At 33.8% G+C, this 21215-nt stretch overlaps 1 protein-coding gene across 1 annotated transcript in view; it reads right to left on the bottom strand.

Annotated features, from left to right (window-relative positions):
* Positions 1–21215, bottom strand: part of LOC148282256 (tyrosine-protein kinase-like otk) — a 70565-nt gene that overhangs the window by 22889 nt on the left and 26461 nt on the right. Inside the window, exons 4-9 of the mRNA XM_088225369.1 lie at positions 13807–13933; positions 12372–12470; positions 7389–7453; positions 5911–6058; positions 4452–4588; positions 1024–1181 (exon numbers count right to left, since the gene is read on the bottom strand). Of these exons, the coding sequence (XP_088081495.1) occupies positions 1024–1181; positions 4452–4588; positions 5911–6058; positions 7389–7453; positions 12372–12470; positions 13807–13933 (734 nt within the window). The remainder of the gene's footprint in view (positions 1–1023; positions 1182–4451; positions 4589–5910; positions 6059–7388; positions 7454–12371; positions 12471–13806; positions 13934–21215) is intronic.

The following is a 21215-nucleotide window of genomic DNA, read 5'->3' on the forward strand; positions in this document are numbered from 1 at the left end:
ATTTCGAGAAGGGAATATGGAAGTCTAGGCATTTACAGGGCTTATGACCTGTCATTGGCTGGTTTAAGTGGCCACTTTACACACTGTGTAACATTCACCATTCTGCCCATGTTCGAACATCCACATTTCCTAAACTCTTCCATCTGTTGACTTTTGTGAAGTTGAGGTTTCAGCTCTTTTACTAGGAAATGTGGATGTTCAAACATGGGCAGAATGGTGAATGTTACACAGTGTGTAAAGTGGCCACTTAAACCAGCCAATGACAGGTCATAAGCCCTGTAAATGCCTAGACTTCCATATTCCCTTCTCGAAAAATTTTTCCCTCTCTGTTGAAATAAATTTAAATTTTTTTGATATAACCTTGTAAGAGCGTCGTAAATAATTAGGTTTAATTTAGTTTTTTTTTACGTTTTAAAGCTGATTTTATATATTTATGTTGATTTATATGTCAAGAATTGTATTAAAAAAAAAAATTAACTTACATTAAATACGAATGGTTTTTCGTGTGTCAATATAAATCACTCCTTAGGCGTTACTACAAAGTTATGTCGTCAGTTTTTCTGGCAGCTGTCATTCTAATCATCTTACATTTTAAGGACCATAAGATCTAAATAATTACACTTATTTGTTTATAAATTTGTATAAACCACTTTTATTTTTTTTTTTTTAAATTACACTTCGACCGGTTTCGAGGTTACTACCTCATCGTCAGGAATTTAACTAACTTATAATTACACGCGTTGCTATTTATATGATAAAATATTGTATGAAAGAGATAGAAAATTGAAAGAAACCGGTCGAAGTATAATTTAAAAAATTTTTTTTTTTAAATAAGTGGTTTATACAAATTTATAAACAAATAAGTGTAAAATGTCATACCACAAAGTGAAAAATGTTTTTGATAACAATAATATCTAAATAATTCCCTAGGAAGGATATCCAGCCTGTCTAAAACATACTCAAAACATAGTTTATTCCTGTTTTTTTGTTTTCACATACGTCTACTTGAAGGTATAATCTTACCAAATGCTTTTTTCTATTTCTCCAGGTAACAAACGGAGTGGGATACGACTCTCGACTTGCGGTACAGGCCAAGCTGAACCTTGTGTGAATTTGAGCGTACGCTATTCGGTTTTCCTCGAGCGGTGGTTTGAAATCCTTCCCTCCCAAAGGCTTCAAATCTGCAAAAAATATAAATGAGGTTAGGTTTATAACGGGGGCGGCAAACCGATCGATCGCAGCCATTAGAACAGTCGATCGCAACAAGGCAAAGAAAGTTATAATATAAGATTTTTATAAACATTTACATTTTCTTACTCTCGTTTTTGGCTCTTCGCGGACGACAACAAAATTCTCAAAATAATTCAAACTTTACAAGACTGCTTTCTTCTTCAATCAGACATTAACTCTTTTAACCGATGGTGTAAAGTCAATAAATTAGAACTAAATAATAAAAAATGCAAAATAATGTCATTTCATAGAACAAAACAACCAATTTCCTTCGAGTACCTATTAGAAAACTCCAAAATTGATGTAGTCAAGTCCGTCAGAGATTTAGGAGTTGTTTTGGACTATAAACTGACATACACCGAGCATATAGATAATACAGTAAATAAATCACTGAAATTACTTGGCTTCATTAACAAAATATCCTCTGATTTTACTAATGTCCGTACAATCAAAACTCTTTATTGCTCAACTCGCCCTCTTCTAGAATATGCCTCCTAGAATAGTGATCTGGTCTCCATTCTATGTCAATCGCATAAATCACATTGAATCAGTCCAACATCGCTTGCTTCGAAAAATAGCGTGGATGCTTGGACTAGAGAGAGATAATTATTCTTATGCTGAAATAGAGTCAATGTTAAATATTTCTAGTCTACAAAAACGTAGAACTAATATTGACTCCATATATATGTTCGGCATACTAAATGGTATAATCGATGTTCCATCATTACTGGGACAAGTAAAATTCAGTATTCCGACTCATAGATTGAGAAACAATGAAGTACTGTTCATCGATCAGCATAGAACAAACTATGGCCTAAATTCTCCAATTACCCGCCTTTGTCGTATTGTTAACTCAAGACAAGATCTGGACTTTTTTGGTTTAAGTTTACAACGATTTAAATAAATAGTCCAGATCTTGTCTCGATGTCCCTTATGTTTGTCAATGCTTCTTTTTTTTTTTTTTTAAATGTTCTTTTATTGTAATATTTAAACCTTATAAATTGTATGCATGGACAATGTCCGTTAATAAATAAATAAATAAATAAAATAAATTTTACTTGATTTTATTTATTTCGAATTCAAACAGATGTACAGGTTAAATGAATATAAAAAAAAACTTGAAAAAATGTCTACATAGTAGGGCCTGCCATCCAATTATATGTATTCACTAAATTATACTGCAATAAAGCGACGACGGTTTAAACTATATAAAGAATAAATATACTATATTTAAAAATAAAAGAAGTATGGACAAAACAGGGAGATAGTGGGAAGGAAAAGAAGAAAATAGTTAAGGAGTGGTGAAGGAAAGTAGGAGTGGAAAATTGCATTTGATTCAATGATAAAGAGCAAGAAAAGAGACAAAACGTCTGTTCTCTGTTATTCTGAATCAAGCCTATTAGTTCTCTTCTGTACCTAATATACAACTACTACTACTACCATCACGCCATTTCCCGTAGGGGTAGGCAGAGAGAATGGACCGCCACACACGTCTATCCTGGCATACAATCCTAGCCTCTTCCAAATTCATACGTCTTGTCATACATGCCCTTCGGTTCTGTCTGCTTTTGACATGACCAGATTTAAGATTTTGGTTTATCTGATCATGCCACGTCTTCCTCGGTCGTCCTCGTCTCACGTTGCCGTTCATTTTCGCCATATATAATTGTTTTAGCATTCTTTCATCGTCCATTCGTTCTACGTGACCGAACCATCTCAGAGACCCCTTCTTAATCTTATCAATTATACTTGACTCAGATTTACACTCTCGCCTGATTTCATCATTCGTAACCCTGTCATACATTGATTTCCCACACATTCGTATTCACAAGAGATCGCATTCCACTCGGCTTTCATTCTTCCTCTGCCAGTTTCATGTTTCACTTCCGGACATAAGTGTTGGGACTAAAACTCCGTTGTGCACTGCCCGTTTAGCTTCGATTGACATATTTTTATTAGAAATTACTGTGCTTAGTGCTCCGTTCATTTTGTTGCCCGCATTCACTCTTCTTTCAACATCTTTTTCTATTCTTCCATCTCTTGAAAACATGCTTCCCAGATACACAAATTCTTCTACTTGCTCGAGACATTCGTTGTTTACATTTATTATGCAGTCAGTAACCTCACTATCCCTTTCAAATACCATCACTTTTGACTTACTTTCGTTCATCGCCAATTCGCTCTCCAGGCATACATCATACGTTCTAGGAGCACATACATACGGAGCACTAAGTACCTAATATATGGAGTGTTAAATATATAGAGACTATTAAAATTCTTGCTAAATGCTTCACATATACGTATAAATGTCAACTTCCCATTGTAATCGAGGCCTTGGTCACCGTTAATACAGAAATAAGATAAAGGCCAGTAAAGGTTGCTCCATAAAATTAAGAATAGTCCAGAAGGAGCGTAGAATCATATTTGAATACATCGGACTGTGTCCAATAATTCCCCCACTTAGACACACTATCGCCGCGCGCATACTTGAAGTCACCGCATAATATTGCCAGATCGCGAAGAATATAACCATAACACAAATGTAAGGTAAAAAAAAAGCAATCTGTTAATTTCTCTAAAATTTTATTGTGCACGCGGAAACATTGATTGACACAACAGAGGAGATAAGAAAAGGGACATTTAATAAAAGTAATTGAATTAATGAACTTTGAACTTAAAATATAAAACAAATTTTATTTTACATAAAACTGATATTTTTATGTAATAATAATAATATTTGATGTTTGAAATATTTGATGTCCCCCACAGCGTTGTTTAATCTGAGGTCTAATTTTCATTAGTTCTTTCATTAGATGAACAAAGTAGGGTAAAAAAAATTTACTACCCTGGCAACACTAAAGAAATTTCCATTTTGTTTCTCCGACAATCTGACAGATGGAAAAATAATTCCATTTTTAAGTAATTCGTTTGCTAATTACACATGAAATGTGATACCATCCTGTTTCTTTAAGATCCTGGCAGTATTTCTACACTTTAAAAGGACACAACACGGCATAGTTGAATTCAAATCAGGAGTTCCGTACTGAGCGATGTCTACAAAGAAACTAATGGGTCAAAACTTAAACCTACTCATTTATGAGTAGTTTAGTTGCCTTCTGTTTGATGTGCGTAGGCGGTTTCTGGACTATTCTTAATTCTATGGGTTGCTCGCCTGTAATCCCATAATAATAAAAATGTATGTATGTCTCAAAAACACTTACATGCGACAAACAACCTTGCGGAGTACTTCTGCAGTGGTTTTTTGGATTTTTTTCTATAAGCAGCGCAGGTGTAAAAGCCCTTGTCCCGCTGTCTGACATCGGTTATCACAAGAGAACCATTTCGATGCATGATAATCCTGAAAAAAATACATGATAATAAAATATCCCGAGCTGCTCGGGAGCATCATCATAAACTAAGATGAACCTGTTGAGCGTCTGTTTTAGAGGCTTGTCAGCAGGCGGTAAAGAGAGAGCATGGAAGGAGGTTGTGAAGAATACACCACAACATCCAGACTAATTGAGAAAAAAATGTTTCTTGGATTTTTTGTTGTAACTGGCGGGAATCCCACTGGCGACACCAGTTTTGCACTTGGCCGTCTAACCATCTGCGCCATGGAGCCAGTCACAAAATTATTTTAAAAATCATACTAAATGTTTTTAAATAATTGTATATAACCACTTACCGACTTTTCTATGTCTACCGGTTTCGAGACGTACCCGTCTCTTCGTCAGGACACCAATCACACCAACTTGCAAAACCCACTTTACACCTCCACCATAGTTGTTAAAAATATAAAACCAACACGGCGTGCATTTTTATAAGCACACGCACTGATGTTTAAATGTTCACAAAGGTCCTCCAAGCATATCTGTCGGCTGCCAGCTTCTGTGCATGCTCCCAAGTCAGGTTCGCGTCCTGAGCTCTGACGCGACCTGCTGACGAACAGTCAGCAGTGGACGTCCGGGACGTCGAGAACCTGATGCCTTGTAAAGTAGGCAGGCGTGGTTAAGGCTCTCAGGAGGCATCCGCAGCACATGGCCAAGCCAACCGTATCGCCTCCGCTTGATGACAATTGTCACCGGAGTTTGCTGCGTCCGTTCTCTTATTACATCATTCCTCACGAAGTCAAACCACCGCACACCCAAGATTCTTCCAAGACACCTATTCTCAAAACTCAGAATTTTGCTGTTTTGGGCCCTAGTGAGATGCCGCAATTCGCATCCGTAGAGGAGAATAGGTGTTATGCAGGCGTTATATAGGTGGCATTTGGTTTTCACTGAGATTAGATTATGAAAATATTTTGTGTTGTTCGAGAAATAGTTGAAAAAAAGAGGAGGGGATGGAAGAAGGAGCTTTAGTTCAATGGGTTGATATATAAAATATTTTCATAATCTAATCAGTGCGCGTTTGTCCTAATCAATGCGTGTGCTTATTAAAATATATGTCGTGTTGTTTTTATATTTTTGTGCAACAACTATGGTGAAGGTGTATAGTGGGTTTTGCATGTTAGTTTAATTGGTGTCCTGACGAAGAGACGAGTACGTCTCAAAACCGGTAGACATAGAATAGTCGGTAAGTGGTTATATACAAATATTTAATAACATTTAGTAAAATGTTTGACAACAAAGTAAATGCAAATATTAATTTTAAAAAATATAGATTAATACAAAAACAAACCGTTCTCCATTATCCAGCGGTATATTTTGATCACCTTTATACCACTCCACATAGTCCGCCATTATGTATGTGCAATCAAACGTGACAGTTGAATTCTGGGTGACCAGCATGTCTTTTGGGTATTTCGTAATCTGCGGGAATTCTTCATCTGGAATACACACATAAAAAGATCGGTTATGGCTAAAATATTTGACAAGCTAACCGATGTTGAGGCCAAAAAAGATTCATAGTGGCTAAAATATTTGATAGGACAACCAATGTAGAGGCCATAAAAGATAATTTATGGCTAAAATATTAAATGAGATAACCGATGCTGAGGCCAAAAACGATCAGTTGTGGTAAAAATATTTTACAAGCTAACCAATGTTCAGGTCAAATTATGACTAAAATATTTGACAAGATAACTGATGTTGAGGTCACAAAAGGCGAAGTCACAAAATTCAATTTGGGAAAAAACATTCATGAAGAAAAAAAAAAATTAAAGAAAAATGTGTTTCACAACTTATAAATTAAATATATGTTTGTGTGTGCCCTATTTCAAGATTCAAAATTAAATTAAATGAAATAAATAAAAGATCAGTTAAGGGAAGAATATTACAGTAACAAATGTTTAGGTCAAATAAATCATGACTAAAATTTTTGATGAGATAAAAGATGAGGCCAAAAAAGATCAGTTATGACTAAAATATCTAACAAGATAACCGATGTTGAGGCCAAAAAAGATTTGCTATGGCTAAAATATTTGATAAGATAACCGATGTTGAGGCCAAAAAAGATGGATTATGGCTAAAATATTTTTAAGTCAGTAAATGACAATCAAATTTCAAAATTCCCGCTATTTTCTGAACACACCTCGTATCAGTAAACAAATTTAAATTAAAAATTTTAACCAGAGTAAAAACTGCTTTCTATTTCAATTTTTATTATTGTATTATTATTTTCTGTTTTTCTTTTTATTTCGGGTGGTTTTATTTTTTTTTCTCGTGTAAAATGTAATAATGTATAAAGTATCAATGATGTGTATAAACTTAATAGATATGTATATGTATGTATAAAATATAATATAAATATGTATGTGCGAATATATATGTATATATTATGTGTGTGAATGTATGGTTATGAATGCATTACAAGTGCCCCGACTCAACACGGATTTTCTAGCGAGTCGGAGCAAGTTCACAGACATGGATAGTTCCTAATTGTGTCGCTATAAACTGTGTCTCTGTCCTTGACAAATGTATGTATAATGTAATTAATAAATAAATAAATAATAATATTCGAAATTATGTAACTTCAAATTACTAAATAAATAAAATAGTGTAAGTCACTCTCCAAGCACAAGAGCTAGTCTCTTTTTTGGAAAGTGATTATACCAAAATGCCTATAAAATTTGTTGAGAACATTTTGATTGGTGCAAATAAATTCATTCAATTGTATTGTAAAAATATATGTGGATAGATTTGTAATAGTTAAATTACCTTTTAGGATCAAAATGTAATTCTCGAAGCAATCTTTTCTATCCCCATTTTGATGAACACTGCATCTAAAAACAACATTAAAAATTCGTTAATTTAATTGAAAACAATACGGAAATATCACATACTACGAATACAGATAAAAATATGGGAAAAGGATTTAGAAAAAATAATTTCACAGGTAAACGTCGTTTTACGCTAGAGTTCCTTTCCAAGAGACACTGGCGTAAAAAAATCGGTGTAAATTGAACACAAATATAATGAAAGATAAGGTTAGGTTCTGTGTCAAAATTTAAAAAAAATCTAACACGTTTATTTAATACATTTCCTATATACAGGGTGTTCTTTAAACCCTGTCACACCCGAAACCACGATGATCAGTATGGGCAAGAAGACATATTAGCATATTTTTAAAAATATTTAGAACAAAGAAAAATTTGAAAAATAAAATATTTAAAAAAACAAATGGTCGCTTACTTCTGCAGGAGAGAAGCGAGGGGAGCGCGGCGCAGAGTCAGACTCCCCCTTCCCCCTCCTCGTTTCACCCCTGCAGAAGTAAGCAACCATTTGCTTTTTTTGATATATATATTTTTTTTGAATTTATTCGTTCTAAAAAAATATTTTAGTGTGCCAATATGTCTTCTTGCTCATACTGATCATCGTGGTTTCGGATGTGACAGGGTTAAAAGAACACCCTGTATATGTATATTCAAAATAAATTATAAATGTATTTAATAAATACAGTTCAAATTCGTTTACAAAATGAATAATAATCTCTTAATATAAATAATTATTTTTTTACAATAAATACTTAACTCACCAGTTCGTCAGTACTAAATTAAATTCTCACGCTTTTTTGAAAAAAACATCCAATTTCATTTGCATTAATTGTTGCTTCCTTTCTTGCAGAATCATAGCATAAACTACATATATTTGAATATTCTTTTAATTTTAATAATAATAAGATGCAAAATATAATCATACCTTTTTATTTTTCTTAAAAACAAAACGGAAACTAACTCGGAAACGTCAAATTCGCGTTAACGGCAATAGAATAAAACAACATGTAAAAGTGTGTCTGCTATTAGAATCGCGGCGCCTACTGTCGTCTGGTGTCGGCCGAACCGGCGTAATTGTAAATCGAACCGGCGCAAAACGACGTTTACTTGTATTTTCAAAATCAATATTGATATTGCGGAGAAATGTTTTCATACATAACTTTGAAAAAAATATATTTCTCTATTATAGAAATTTAAAGAAATAATTTGAAAATTAATTCTTTAACATCCCCCCTTACCGCCAACTCATTCATTTTCAAATAATGTTGCTCATTGTTGATACATCATTTTTTTTCTTCATTATATTTTTTTTAAATTCAGGATGAAAAATAAGTATCCCATTTTACTTTTCACCTCTCCAGCTATCCCTATGCAAAAAAAAAACGCTTTTTTGTGATCTGCGAAGCACGAAGCCATTCTTTGTTCTTCTGTAGAATATAGCGAATGTTGTGGATATGATTTCAACCTGCCATGACCTACCGGCAGTCGTGTGCACAGAGTTTTAAACTAGGGTAGGCAGTAGAAAAAAAAGTACGTTTTATTTAAGTAATATATCTTAAGCTAGGGTTTCCTAGGACAGCGGTGCCCGTATCTTAACGGCCGTAGTGAACGGTGATGCGGTGGACAGCCGTCGTAGTGGTGACTAGAGAGTGGTTTTATTTTTTAACGGTGTTATCAACACCATTTTTATAGGAAACCACTCTCTAGTCACCGTTACGACGGCTGTCAACCGCATTAATGTTCACTACGGCCGTAAAAATACGGGCACCGCTGTCCTAGGAAACCCGAGCTTTACCAAACAGTTTCCTTCACTCGTCGCATTAGTTTGAATCACTATGTTGTCGACTTGTAGTTATTGTTGAAATTACCTAAGCCACATCGAATATCCAAATAAATGCTAAATTTATATTATATATTACAAGCCAAGTGTTGGATACCTAAAGTGGCCCTTAACTTTGTTTACAAATTTAAAAGAATAAAGTCCGTTTTTAACTTATTTGTATGTCAAAATTACGCGCCTTTCTTTTGTTAAATATTATGCTTTCGTAACATCATCGTAAAAACTACCAGAACGCTTTAAATCCAAAATATATGCATTGATTAAACACATTTCCGTCACTATCACAAGTTTCACAAAACTCTATTTCAATTTTTTCATCATCAAAATAAACATGGACTCTCGGATGTAAAAAGGAAATAAATTTAAGGTTATTTATCTGACATTTGATATTTGACTGTCTAAAATAATAATTGAAAAAAACGCTAGATGTCAGTAACGTGTTCGTTTTTCGTTCTAAAACAATTTCTAAAATAAGCACTGCCTAAAAACTAACCCATACATGCGTAATTACAACTGAAAAATAACCTTACACACGCAATGATCATGTGTACAAAACTAAACTTGAAAAAAAAGGCATATTTAGTTCGTGCCTCTGCCGTTAGCGGCGCGCCGATCGGAACGAAATGCGACTTAACCGAAATACATTTGGCGCATTTTTCAAATTTTACAAATAGTAAATCGTATATTTTTTTATTTTTTTTTGTTATTGTTTTAATAAAATTCTAGTAGGGTAGGCACTGCTTATGTGCTCATATGGAACGCACGCCACTGCCTACCGAGCAAGAAACTCGCCTGGTTCTCTCTTCAAGATTGCTTCTCGCAAATTGGATTAGGCCACAGAGATGGGTAGAATTTTTGTTTCAAGATTATGGATATTCGCTAATAAGCGGAATGGGGAATGTTGTAGAATTCTACATAAAAGTGGCCACTTGAACCCAACCTATGACAGGTCATAAGCCCTGTAAACGCTCGAATATCCATAATCTTGAAACAAAAATTCTACCCATCTCTGTAGTGATATAAATAATAATATACCCACTCCCCCTTGGGATAAAACCCAGAATTGTGTGTGTATAAATATGTAAATATATATACACATACCAAAAATAATATTGTGTAAACATGATCTGGTCAAAAATTAAGTAAAAATAAATTGCAGAGTCATCTGCAGGCGATTACTAGTAATTAATTTAACTCGGATAGAGTCTTAGCTACATAAATAAAGTAATTTGCTTTAATACTTAACCTCAATATCAAATACATAGATGGCGCTCCAAACGCGCTAGCGAAAGCTTTCCTTGTTTCATGACATATATACAAAAACCAAAAATGTCACCGATATGGATATTCACTAATAAGCGGAATGGGGAATGTTGTAGAATTCTACATAAAAGTGGCCACTTGAACCCAACCTATGACAGGTCATAAGCCCTGTAAACGCTCGAATATCCATAATCTTGAAACAAAAATTCTACCCATCTCTGTAGTGATATAAATAATAATATACCTACTCCCCCTTGGGATAAAACCCAGAATTGTGTGTATAAATATGTAAATATATATACACATACCAAAAATAATATTGGATTAGGCCATTGATAAATAAATAAATCATTTATAAAAGGATTGAGGATGATATGCGAAGATGCCGAAAAGGGAGAAGAAGCAGCAAATTGACAACATTATTAAATCGCAAGCTACAAAGAAGAAGATATTACCAGAGCAACTGCATACCTACCATATGTACAGAATGTTTCTGACAGCTGACAGGATAGCCAAAGTGCTGAAGAAACATAATATTGGAACAACGTTTGGGACTGTGGGAAAAATAAAGAACCATTTATTGAGCCTAAAAGATTAGAATCCCCTGGAAACGGAAGCTATTTGTAAACTAAGTTGCCAAGGATGTGATAAAGTATACATACAAACAGGGCGCACGGCAAAGAAAAGGATTGACGAACACAAAAAAGCGTGTAAACTTGGGCACCCTGACAAATCTGCAATAGCGGAACACTTTATAGACACCGGACATTCTTTCGCCTTTGAAATAAACCCAGTAATTACAGTGCACTAATAATAAAAGAGGCAATTGAAATACACAGACACCCAAATAACATAAACAAAGACGACGGGCTGAAATTAAACTCAACATGGTTCCCAGCACTACATACTACAAAAATGAATAGAAATGTGCCTACTGCCGACTGCGACACGGTACAAATTACTAGTACTTAAACACATACTTTTGGGAATGTTGTAAAAAACGTAAAGTGGCCACTCAACCCAGCCAATGACAGGTCATAAGCCCTGTAAACGCTCGAATATCGATAATCCTGAATTTGAAAAAATTCTACCTCATCTCTGTAGGAATATTGATAAAAAAATATATACCTACTCCCCCTCGGGAGAAATCCAGATTTGTGTATGTACAAAAATACACATACCAAAAAATAATGTTGTGTAATAAGATCTGGTCAAAATATAAGTATAAATAAATTGCAGAATCATCTGCAGGCGATTACTAGTACTTAATTTAACTCGGAAGAGTCTTAAATACATAAAAATAAAGTAATATGCTAATTAAAAATACTTAACTTCAATATCAATACATAGATGGTGCTCCAACACGCTAGTGAATGCTTTCTCATTTAATAAGATATATACAAGAATCAAAATGGTACCAGTGTCGATATTCGCTAATAAGCGGAATGGGGAATGTTGTAAAAAACGTAAAGTGGCCACTCAACCCAGCCAATGACAGGTCATAAGCCCTGTAAACGCTTGAATATCGATAATCCTGAATTTGAAAAAATTCTACCTCATCTCTGTAGGAATATTGATAAAAAAATACATACTTTTTTTTCTAAAAAAAAACACTCAGTTTACCCTGAAGATGGCTCCTGAAATGGTAGCCGAAACGTCCGAACAAATCCAACACACACGGTATCACCCAAAAAAGATACAATCTTTTTTAATCAATCCGCCCACTCATCGACTAATCCATTTGCTTATCCACTAGCACAGCACACTCACCCATACACATTTGTATGAATATTTGGGTTTTTTTAAAGTACCTATATAACATACCTGTATACTCCATTATCGCTGGCGGCAGACACTTTCTTTATATGAAGCCGATTACTGGTCATGTTAATTCTTGGACTATTCACTAACTTCTCAGAATTCCTGTAACAAAAGTATTCGTACAATCAATTATAATAATCTTTGAAATGAGAAAGTTTATATATCCTTAAAATTTAGCTTTATTAAAATGACAGCTGCCAAACTAATGTCAATAGTGATGAGCAATTACCGAGCACTGATCGTGTACTGATCAAATCGATTTTATCAGTTTTTTCATGCAAACATGAAACTCTGTTTCTGAAAATTGATATGAAAACGTAAAACCAAAGCCTATAATAGTGTGTTTAAGACAATTATTCACCAAAAAATAAGACATTTATACTTTTTTCATAAACAACATTAAATTAACTATTTTTTTATTCAATCAACTTACATTGATCAATTTGTCCCATCTCTAACGTTTTTGCAAAATGATGTAACCTTGTAAGTACGTCATTAATAATTAGGTTTATTTTAGTTTTTTTTTAGTTTCCAAGCTGATTTTATATAATTATTTTGATTTATATGTCAAGTATTGTATTAAAAAATTAATTTACATGCCAGATACTAATGATTTTTCGTGTCAATATAAATCACTCCTTAGACGTAACAACAAAGTTATGTCGTAACATTTGCGGATAACTGTCATTCTAATCAAGCTATATTTTAAGGGCTATAGTGGTATTTTAATTAATTTTTTTTTGTTAATAGACTATTAACCAAAGTAGTATGTATTTTTTAATTTTTATGTATCGTATTATCAGCGCTATCATTTTATTAAAGTTTTGTATTTTTTAAACTACTCCGCGTGTGACGTCTCAAGTTCTTATCCTCTTCTTCTGGGTCGGTTGATGGTAAGCAAACCGGAAATCCTCCACAACTCTCTTACCATTGTTTGATTCATATGAACTAGTGACGCCGTTCTAAGTAGTTCATTTTAATTCAAATATTTAATTTTTTTTCGTACATTTTCACGAAACTTTGCGGTACAATTTAATGCTCCAATTTTTACCACGCGCATGAAATCATTTTTTGTATCCAATTTCCCATAGAGTTCCTTATTATGTTAACATTTATAAATGCACATTTAAACAATCAACTTCAAAGTTCAGTAAATATTATTGGAAAATAAAAAAATCAAGAAAAATAATTGTTGTTTGAGTTTATTTTCATAGAACCACGGAAAAATAGTTTTTTTTAATATTATGTGTACATGTCGGTGCAAATTATTTAACATTTTTTGTAGATTACCTATAAAAAAACTCACGGCCAGCCACATCCCCGGAATGCGAGGATGTTTTCGGCACAATAAGGAAATTGTTTAACTGGATTCATAACTCAAAACAGCCAAATTTAGACTTACGAGAGTGTACTTCGAGGGGTGCATTATGTTACCTACCTAAACCAGGTGTATTCAAACTCTTGATAGCCGCCGTCTGAGTCACACATAAGAACCAAATCCCCACCTTTGGTAATGTGAGACTCCGTTTTCGGTGATTCTAGAACCACCCTTACGTTGTCCATCCCTGAAACAAAACAAAAAATCAATGATACATAGGTTAATTAACTTTCCACTAGCTGATACTTATTTTAAAAAAGAACTTGATACAATAAAACAGATTGCTAATAATAATGGATATAAAACAATAAACATTAAGATGGACTAATCAAATCGATCATGTTAAAAATAAATTGAAAACGCATATTTACTTTTTTAAAACTGTAAGAAATATAATTAACCTAAAAGAACTTGTAAAAATATATAATGCAATAACTCAATCAGTTTTAGAATATGGGATAATTGGATGGGGATGTGCAAACGACACACTGATCAAGCAAATTATAATTGCACAAAAAGCTTTTGATAAAAATTATCTTAAGAGTCCCAATCAACTAGCTCCCTCGGTATATTTGAAAATCTTAATGTCAAATCTATAAAACAACTTTATGTAAAAGCTTTGTTACTAAACGCACGTAAACATTATTCTCTACCTTCCGTTACAAATACAAGAGTTACTGGATACTCCACCCTGATGCTGCAAAAATATAAAAACATAAATAAACCTTCGGTCAAAGAGGATTGGCCTAATACTTGGTTAAAGTGTACAATCTACTTCCATTATCCATAAGGACAATTAGTAAGTTCTCACAATATAAAATTGCTATTAAGAAATGGATAGTGGAGGTGGGTTGCGCACGGATCGATGAGTGGATCAAGCCAAATAGGTAAAATGTGTGCACTGTTTATGAAATTTTTTCTATTGGTCTGTATAAATTGGTCATGTTTTTTTTAAATATTTTAGTTTTTTTATTGTTTATCATAATTAGGTGAAATGGATGAATTACGTTTTTTTTTTATTTATTGTTGTTATTATTTTAACTTTGTTAAATAGCTAATCTTCGGCATGTTTCACATTTTGTAAAATGTTTCCCTCGGCGCGGGACACCCCAGTGAGGGAAAATTATTCTGTATAAAAAAGAATACAAACAATGTAAAAGTATAAATAAAATATTACAATGTTTTGAGATTGTCCAAATTTTTGCCCAAAATGGTGAGTAAAATCAAGGTAAATAAAAAAAAGGGTAAATTGTTGTCTCAAACTAAATTTAAAGTAGGTGCAGTGTAATTGAACATTTTGTTTAAGTGTCTATTTTGACATTTGACTAAATTGTGACATGCATCAATAAATTACGACGCAGAAAGTTTAAAAATTTGGCAATAGAAATATAATTTGAAGTTATAAACATAATGTCAAAAGAAGATACAATATTTGAGTATGTCCAAATGCTTGCAGACTGGCTGGATTTCCTCCCTAGGGAGTTGTTCATATTAAAATTTATTTCATTTTTGAGAAGGGAAAATGGAAGTCTAGGCATTTATTACAGGGCTTATGACCTGTCATTGGCTGGTTTAAGTAGCCACTTTACACACTGCGTAACATTCTCAACATACTCAACGTACTCAAATATTGTTGAATTAACTACCGGGTAAAAGAAGAAGTATAAAAATTGGAAAATTGTTTTCAGGCGTTGCCTAGTAGGTGATTTGGTTCAGCCGGATGAATCTCACCCGCGTGATAAAGGTTTCGGCTCTTTTACTCCACAAAAGTCAACAGATGGAAGAGTTGACGAAATGTGGGTGTTAAAACATGGGCAGAATGGTGAATGTTACACAGTGTGTTTTCCCTCTCAGTTGAAATAAATTTAAAATGAAAAGAAGATATTTAAACAGTTATCATAAAAGTGTGAAACAGTTTTGCCGCGATGTAAATGACAGTTGAAATTCCGTGGTGCCATACTAAAAAAAGTGATACCATATAAATAAAATTTCCCAATATTTAGGGGAAAAACCATTGTATGGATTTTATGCAAATGAACATTTTTATTTTCGTGTTTTTAAAGTTAAGTATCTACGTAAAATTATTTAAACATGTTTTGTTTAATTCAACTAAAAAAACACATTATAGTATTGATTAAAAAAATACAAAATATTTTAAATGAAATTATAGGTATGAAATCATATCATAGATAATAATAATAATGCCCAATTATGACAGTTTTGACAATTTTTCTGCAATATATTTAGTAAAGTCTAGTACAATAATTAAATAAAATACCTAAATATTATAAATGGGGTCTAGAATTCCAATCGTCTATGCGCTTAGTAGCTGCAAGACGTGTTGTAATCTTACTCCTTTTTATTATTCATATTATTTTTATTTTTTTTTAGTATCATTAATACACTAAATTTATTTGTTAATTTTTAAAATGTGTAAATGGGGGCTAAATTTCTAACTGTCTATGCGCTCTGTAGCTGCAAGACGTCCTGTAATCTAGCTCCTATCTGTTATAATTTTTTACTGATCTTAATTGAAAACGAGGAACTAGAATCCCAACCGTCCATGCGCTCTGTAGCTGCAAGACGTACTGGGATATTTATTAATTGTACAGCGCCCTTGAGGTGATTTTCACAAAAATGGCGCTATATAAATTATCCAACTATATAATAATTATATTTTAATGTAATTTCTTTGTTTCCATGCATTTTTTTTTCTAACTTTAGCGTTTTCCTCAGTTTTACATTTTTTTCGTTGCTCCCTAGAAAAAGGTAAAACAGGGGCTTTACTCATCATAAATAAAGACGATTCAAAGTTTTTCGTGTTGAAAATAAAATATTGAATTTAGACAAGTAAGAAATCTTAGAAATTAAAAAAGCGATTCATAATAAGAAGGAAAAAACAAATGAACAATATTTCCTTAAGTCCACTCCTGTCTACTACTCTTTCCATCTTTACAAGACGAAGAGACTTACTGTGACTTAAGTCAGATACTTTTTATGTTAAAATATGACCACAGTTCACAGAAAACATGAGTCAACGCCCGTATTTTAACGGCCGTAGTGAACGGTGATGCAGTGGACAGCCGTCGTAACGGTGACTAGAGTGTGGTTTTCTAGGAAAACGGTGTTATCAACACCATTTAACACCGTTTTCCTAGGAAACCACTCTCTAGTCGACGTTACGACGGCTGTATACTGCATCACCGTTCACTACGGCCGTTATAAAATACGGGCACCGCTGTCCTAGGAAACCCTAGCTTTAGATTATAAAAACAATAAAACGCTTTGTACTTACAGCCAATCTGCCAAACAAAATGGATTTTTTACCCTTGAAAATAAACGCACTGTATCTGAGTTATGCTATTTACATAAATTATTAAATAATAAAGTAGACTCTTTTAACCTACTTTGCAAAATTAATCTCAATGTCCCCTTTCGCGTGACAAGAAATGAGTATTTATTCCATCTGCCAGTCTGTAGCACTAACTTTGCACAACACTCTTTCCTCTATCGTTCTTGCTCTAACTATAATGCTTTTTTTCATCTATTGATATATTTTACATGCCCCTTAATTTATTTAAAAATAAATTAAGACTGCTTATTTCTGGCTGCGATACGATCCCACTTACTATTTAATGATGCTCACACTTACACACACCCGAACACTTACTCCCACACTAATACACATAAACACACATCTATACTTAATGTGAGGAGAGTACATTCTACTGTCTTCACCTTCGGGTTATTCTCTGCATTTGAAATTAGAATGTACTTTTCTCACCTTAAGTTTTGTCTCTGCATACGGGTATATGCAGAGACAAACCTTAAGGTGAGGAGAGTACATTCTATTGTCTTCACCTTCGGGTTATTCTCTGCATTTGAAATTAGAATGTACTTTTCTCACCTTAAGTTTTGTCTCTGCATACGGGTATATGCAGAGACAAACCTTAAGGTGAGGAGAGTACATTCTATTGTCTTCACCTTCGGGTTATTCTCTGCATTTGAAATTAGAATGTACTTTTCTCACCTTAAGTTTTGTCTCCGCATACGGGTATTACTCTCATACAAATACACATAAACACACCCTTTTGTTGTAACACAATTTAATAATATGTATGATACTTATTTAGAAACTTTGCTGGTCTGTCTTTAAACTGTATTTTTTATGTTACTATATCACTGTCGACTGTTTGTTTCTTTAAAATAAATAAATACGGATATTTTAAAAACAATTAAATAAAAAAATATTTAAAAAATAATACGAGACAACAGTGGCTTCGAACAATACGTGGCAATTGCCAATATTCTGACGAGGCGGGCATTTTTGTATCGAAAAGTCAACACGGCGGACGCGATGGCGGAAAAATAGCGAACATTTTCCAACAATGGCAGTTTACTAAACGATGCGCGGACAATGGAGCGTACGAGTACGCTGCCGCGGAAAAACTCAACTTGTAAAGGAGCCGTGTGCATATTGCATGTTTACCGGCCGTCCCGCGTTCGATTCCCGGGTACATCAAATTGACTATGCGCATAATCGATTAGTCGCATAGCGCAGAGTTGCGGATGTACCAAAATTGACGTCACATCATTCCATGTCCGCTCCCCAGTTGGAGCATATGGTGTCCACGAAGACACATCTCTGTCGACCGGTTCGCGTGCCGTAGTTCTGTCACGAACTGCCGGCGAACAGTCAGCGGTGGACGTCCAGGGCCTCGATTATGATGGGAAGATAAAGACGTCATAACCTTCACCTTGACGGTATAGTTGAAGATAAATTCCCTCTAGCGATTATAAAGATATACTACCGACCCCCACCTTCAAGTTTTGGGTGGGTTACATCAATATTCAACAAAAAAGAAAAAAATACATGGATTCATAAAGAGAGATTCATGTCGAAGTAGTAGGAGAATCCTGCTCCGGAAAACCCTTTCGGATACATGGCACAGATCAATATCCAGAGCGATGTTGTTCAGCATAGCGGTAGCCCTTCCAACGGCAGGGTGGTCCTGTATATCGGAATATGAAACAATCTATGCTGACGCTGTCTAAGGTAATTATCGGGAACATAAATATCAATGCTCATCGTAATCTCAGAATTATCGATCATACCGCGCAACAATCGATAAAAATGTGTAGTCAAATACACATTCCTTCTAGTCTCTAAACCGTTGTAGCCGAGCATACCCTGGAGAAACTCGGTCGGGTAGAGCCGAGGATAATACCCGCACTCTCTCATGTGGAGATATCCCAAAAACTTATTTTGGATTATCTCTATCATAAGAGAGTACTTGTAAAGAGTTCTCAGAACGCGGGTATTTTCGAAAACAAAGGGTAGCGTACGTCACGGTATGCATATCTACGCTCTAAAATAACATAGCTTCAGTATGACGTCATAGTTGAAGATAAGGGTCTCCCGACCGACTACAAAGGTACACTACCGATACCCCACCATCAAGTTTTGATGTAAGTACATCGGTTTATACCGTCGGGTCTAGAACCCCTCGATACGTTTATCTACGCATTAAAAGTGTCAAAATTTTTGTTCCACCGAGCATTTTTTTCTTTAATTATGATTTATACAATTTTTAAATCGTTTTGAGGTTGGCACTTTTTTTATTAAAAGTCTATTAAAAATATGAGAGAGAAATAAATAAAAGTCGAATTAAATTCCAACATAACTATCACTTCAATCAAACGAACGCCTAGATGTGAAAATAATGTCGCTTGATTCTGTCCTATAAACAAATGAGAGTATCTAGGCGTTAGAAAGTTACCACTCTAAAAAAAATATAATAGTTATTATTTTTTTCCATCTGTTTTACTATCTTTCCGAGTGTATGTATCGAGACGTTATAGGAGCCGGCTTTGTAGTCGATCGGTAGATACATACAGACAATTGTTAAGCGTACCGTCTAGGTGATTTCCAAAAGTCATACCAAATTCATGTTCAAGCGAGCATTTTTTGCTTGAATTGGGATTTTTTGGAGTTTATAATCACTTTGAAGTGAGCACTTTTTATTACAGAAGCCTATTTAAACTATAAATGAGAACTATTTTAAATGTTAATGACGTGAGGAACGCGGACTAATTGTTTGCGGTCATTCCATTGGCTTGATTCGATCATATGATGTCGATATGACAAGTAGGTAGAACATACAGATAGTACAGAAGTTAAGTATACCGTCTCGATATATATAGATGAAGATAGCGTTTACTATTGTGATAACTTTCTAATGCCTAGATACTCTTTATTAGTTAATAGGACAGAATCTAGCGACATTATTTTCACATCTAGGCGTTCGTTTGATTAAAGTGACAGTTATGTTGGAATTTAATTCGACTTTTACTTAATTCTCTCTCATATTTTCAATACACTTTTAATAAAAAAAGTGCCAACCTCAAAACGATTAAAAATTGTAATAAATCATAATTAAAAGAAAAATTGCTCGGTGGAACAAAATTTTTGACACTTTTAATGCGTAGATAAACGTATCGATAGGTTCTAGACCCGTCGGTATAAACCGATGTACTTACATCAAAACTTGATGGTGGTAATATCTTAATTCCTAAATTAAAAACAACTAATGCACAACATCATTATACTTACAGAGGAATATTTTTATTTAATGAAATGAACAAAGATACTAAAAAGTACAGTCAGGAATACAATATATTTAAGAAAGAAGTAAAAAAATACATCTATAATTCTTTTTTATGTAACACTGATTGAAAACATCGTTAATATCTTTTTTGTAATTTATTTTTTATTTTATTTTATTTAACTTTTTGTACATAATGTTATTTGTACATTGGCGGGCTTATTGCCAAATGGCAATTTCTTCCAACCAACCAATAAAATAAAAGTTTTATTTTTATAATTCAAGTTACAGAACATATTCAATAGGAAAAAAAAAAAGATTAAAAAGTTAAAAATATATAAAAATAGAAATAAACGTATTTGTTTATAAATTACCTTAAATCAAAACTATTACTAAATGGGAAAAAGGAAAAAAGAGGAAAGAGGAAAAAGGAAAGGAGAAGAGATTAAGGAAGAGAAAGGAGATGTTTCTTCAGACGTGATTTAAACAGAGATACTGTAGTAACATATTTGATGGTGGATGGGAGATGATTCCACAGTCGAGCCGCATGGACACTATATGAGTTAGAGAAGAAAGAGGAATTGTGTATGGGTATTAAGAGAGTGCCTTGAGAATGAGAACGAAGAGGTAAACCATGAACTGATAAGCGTTGAAATTTTTCACGCAGGTATATAGGAGCGTTAGGACTATGAAGTACATTGAACAGAAGTGAGAGGGAGTGATAGTCTCTCCGCTGTCTAATTTTGAGCCATTTCAGTTGCCTACGATAATCAGAAATGTGGTCATCTTTCCTAAGACCAAAAATGTACCTTATGCATGTATTCTGAAGTCGTTCAAGTTTATCGAGTTGCTCGCAGCTTAAAT

Source organism: Micrasema longulum, unplaced genomic scaffold (assembly GCF_059751315.1).
Source record: "Micrasema longulum isolate JH-2025_06_02 unplaced genomic scaffold, ASM5975131v1 h1tg000348l, whole genome shotgun sequence".
In the NCBI taxonomy this organism is placed as follows: Eukaryota; Metazoa; Arthropoda; class Insecta; order Trichoptera; family Brachycentridae; genus Micrasema; species Micrasema longulum.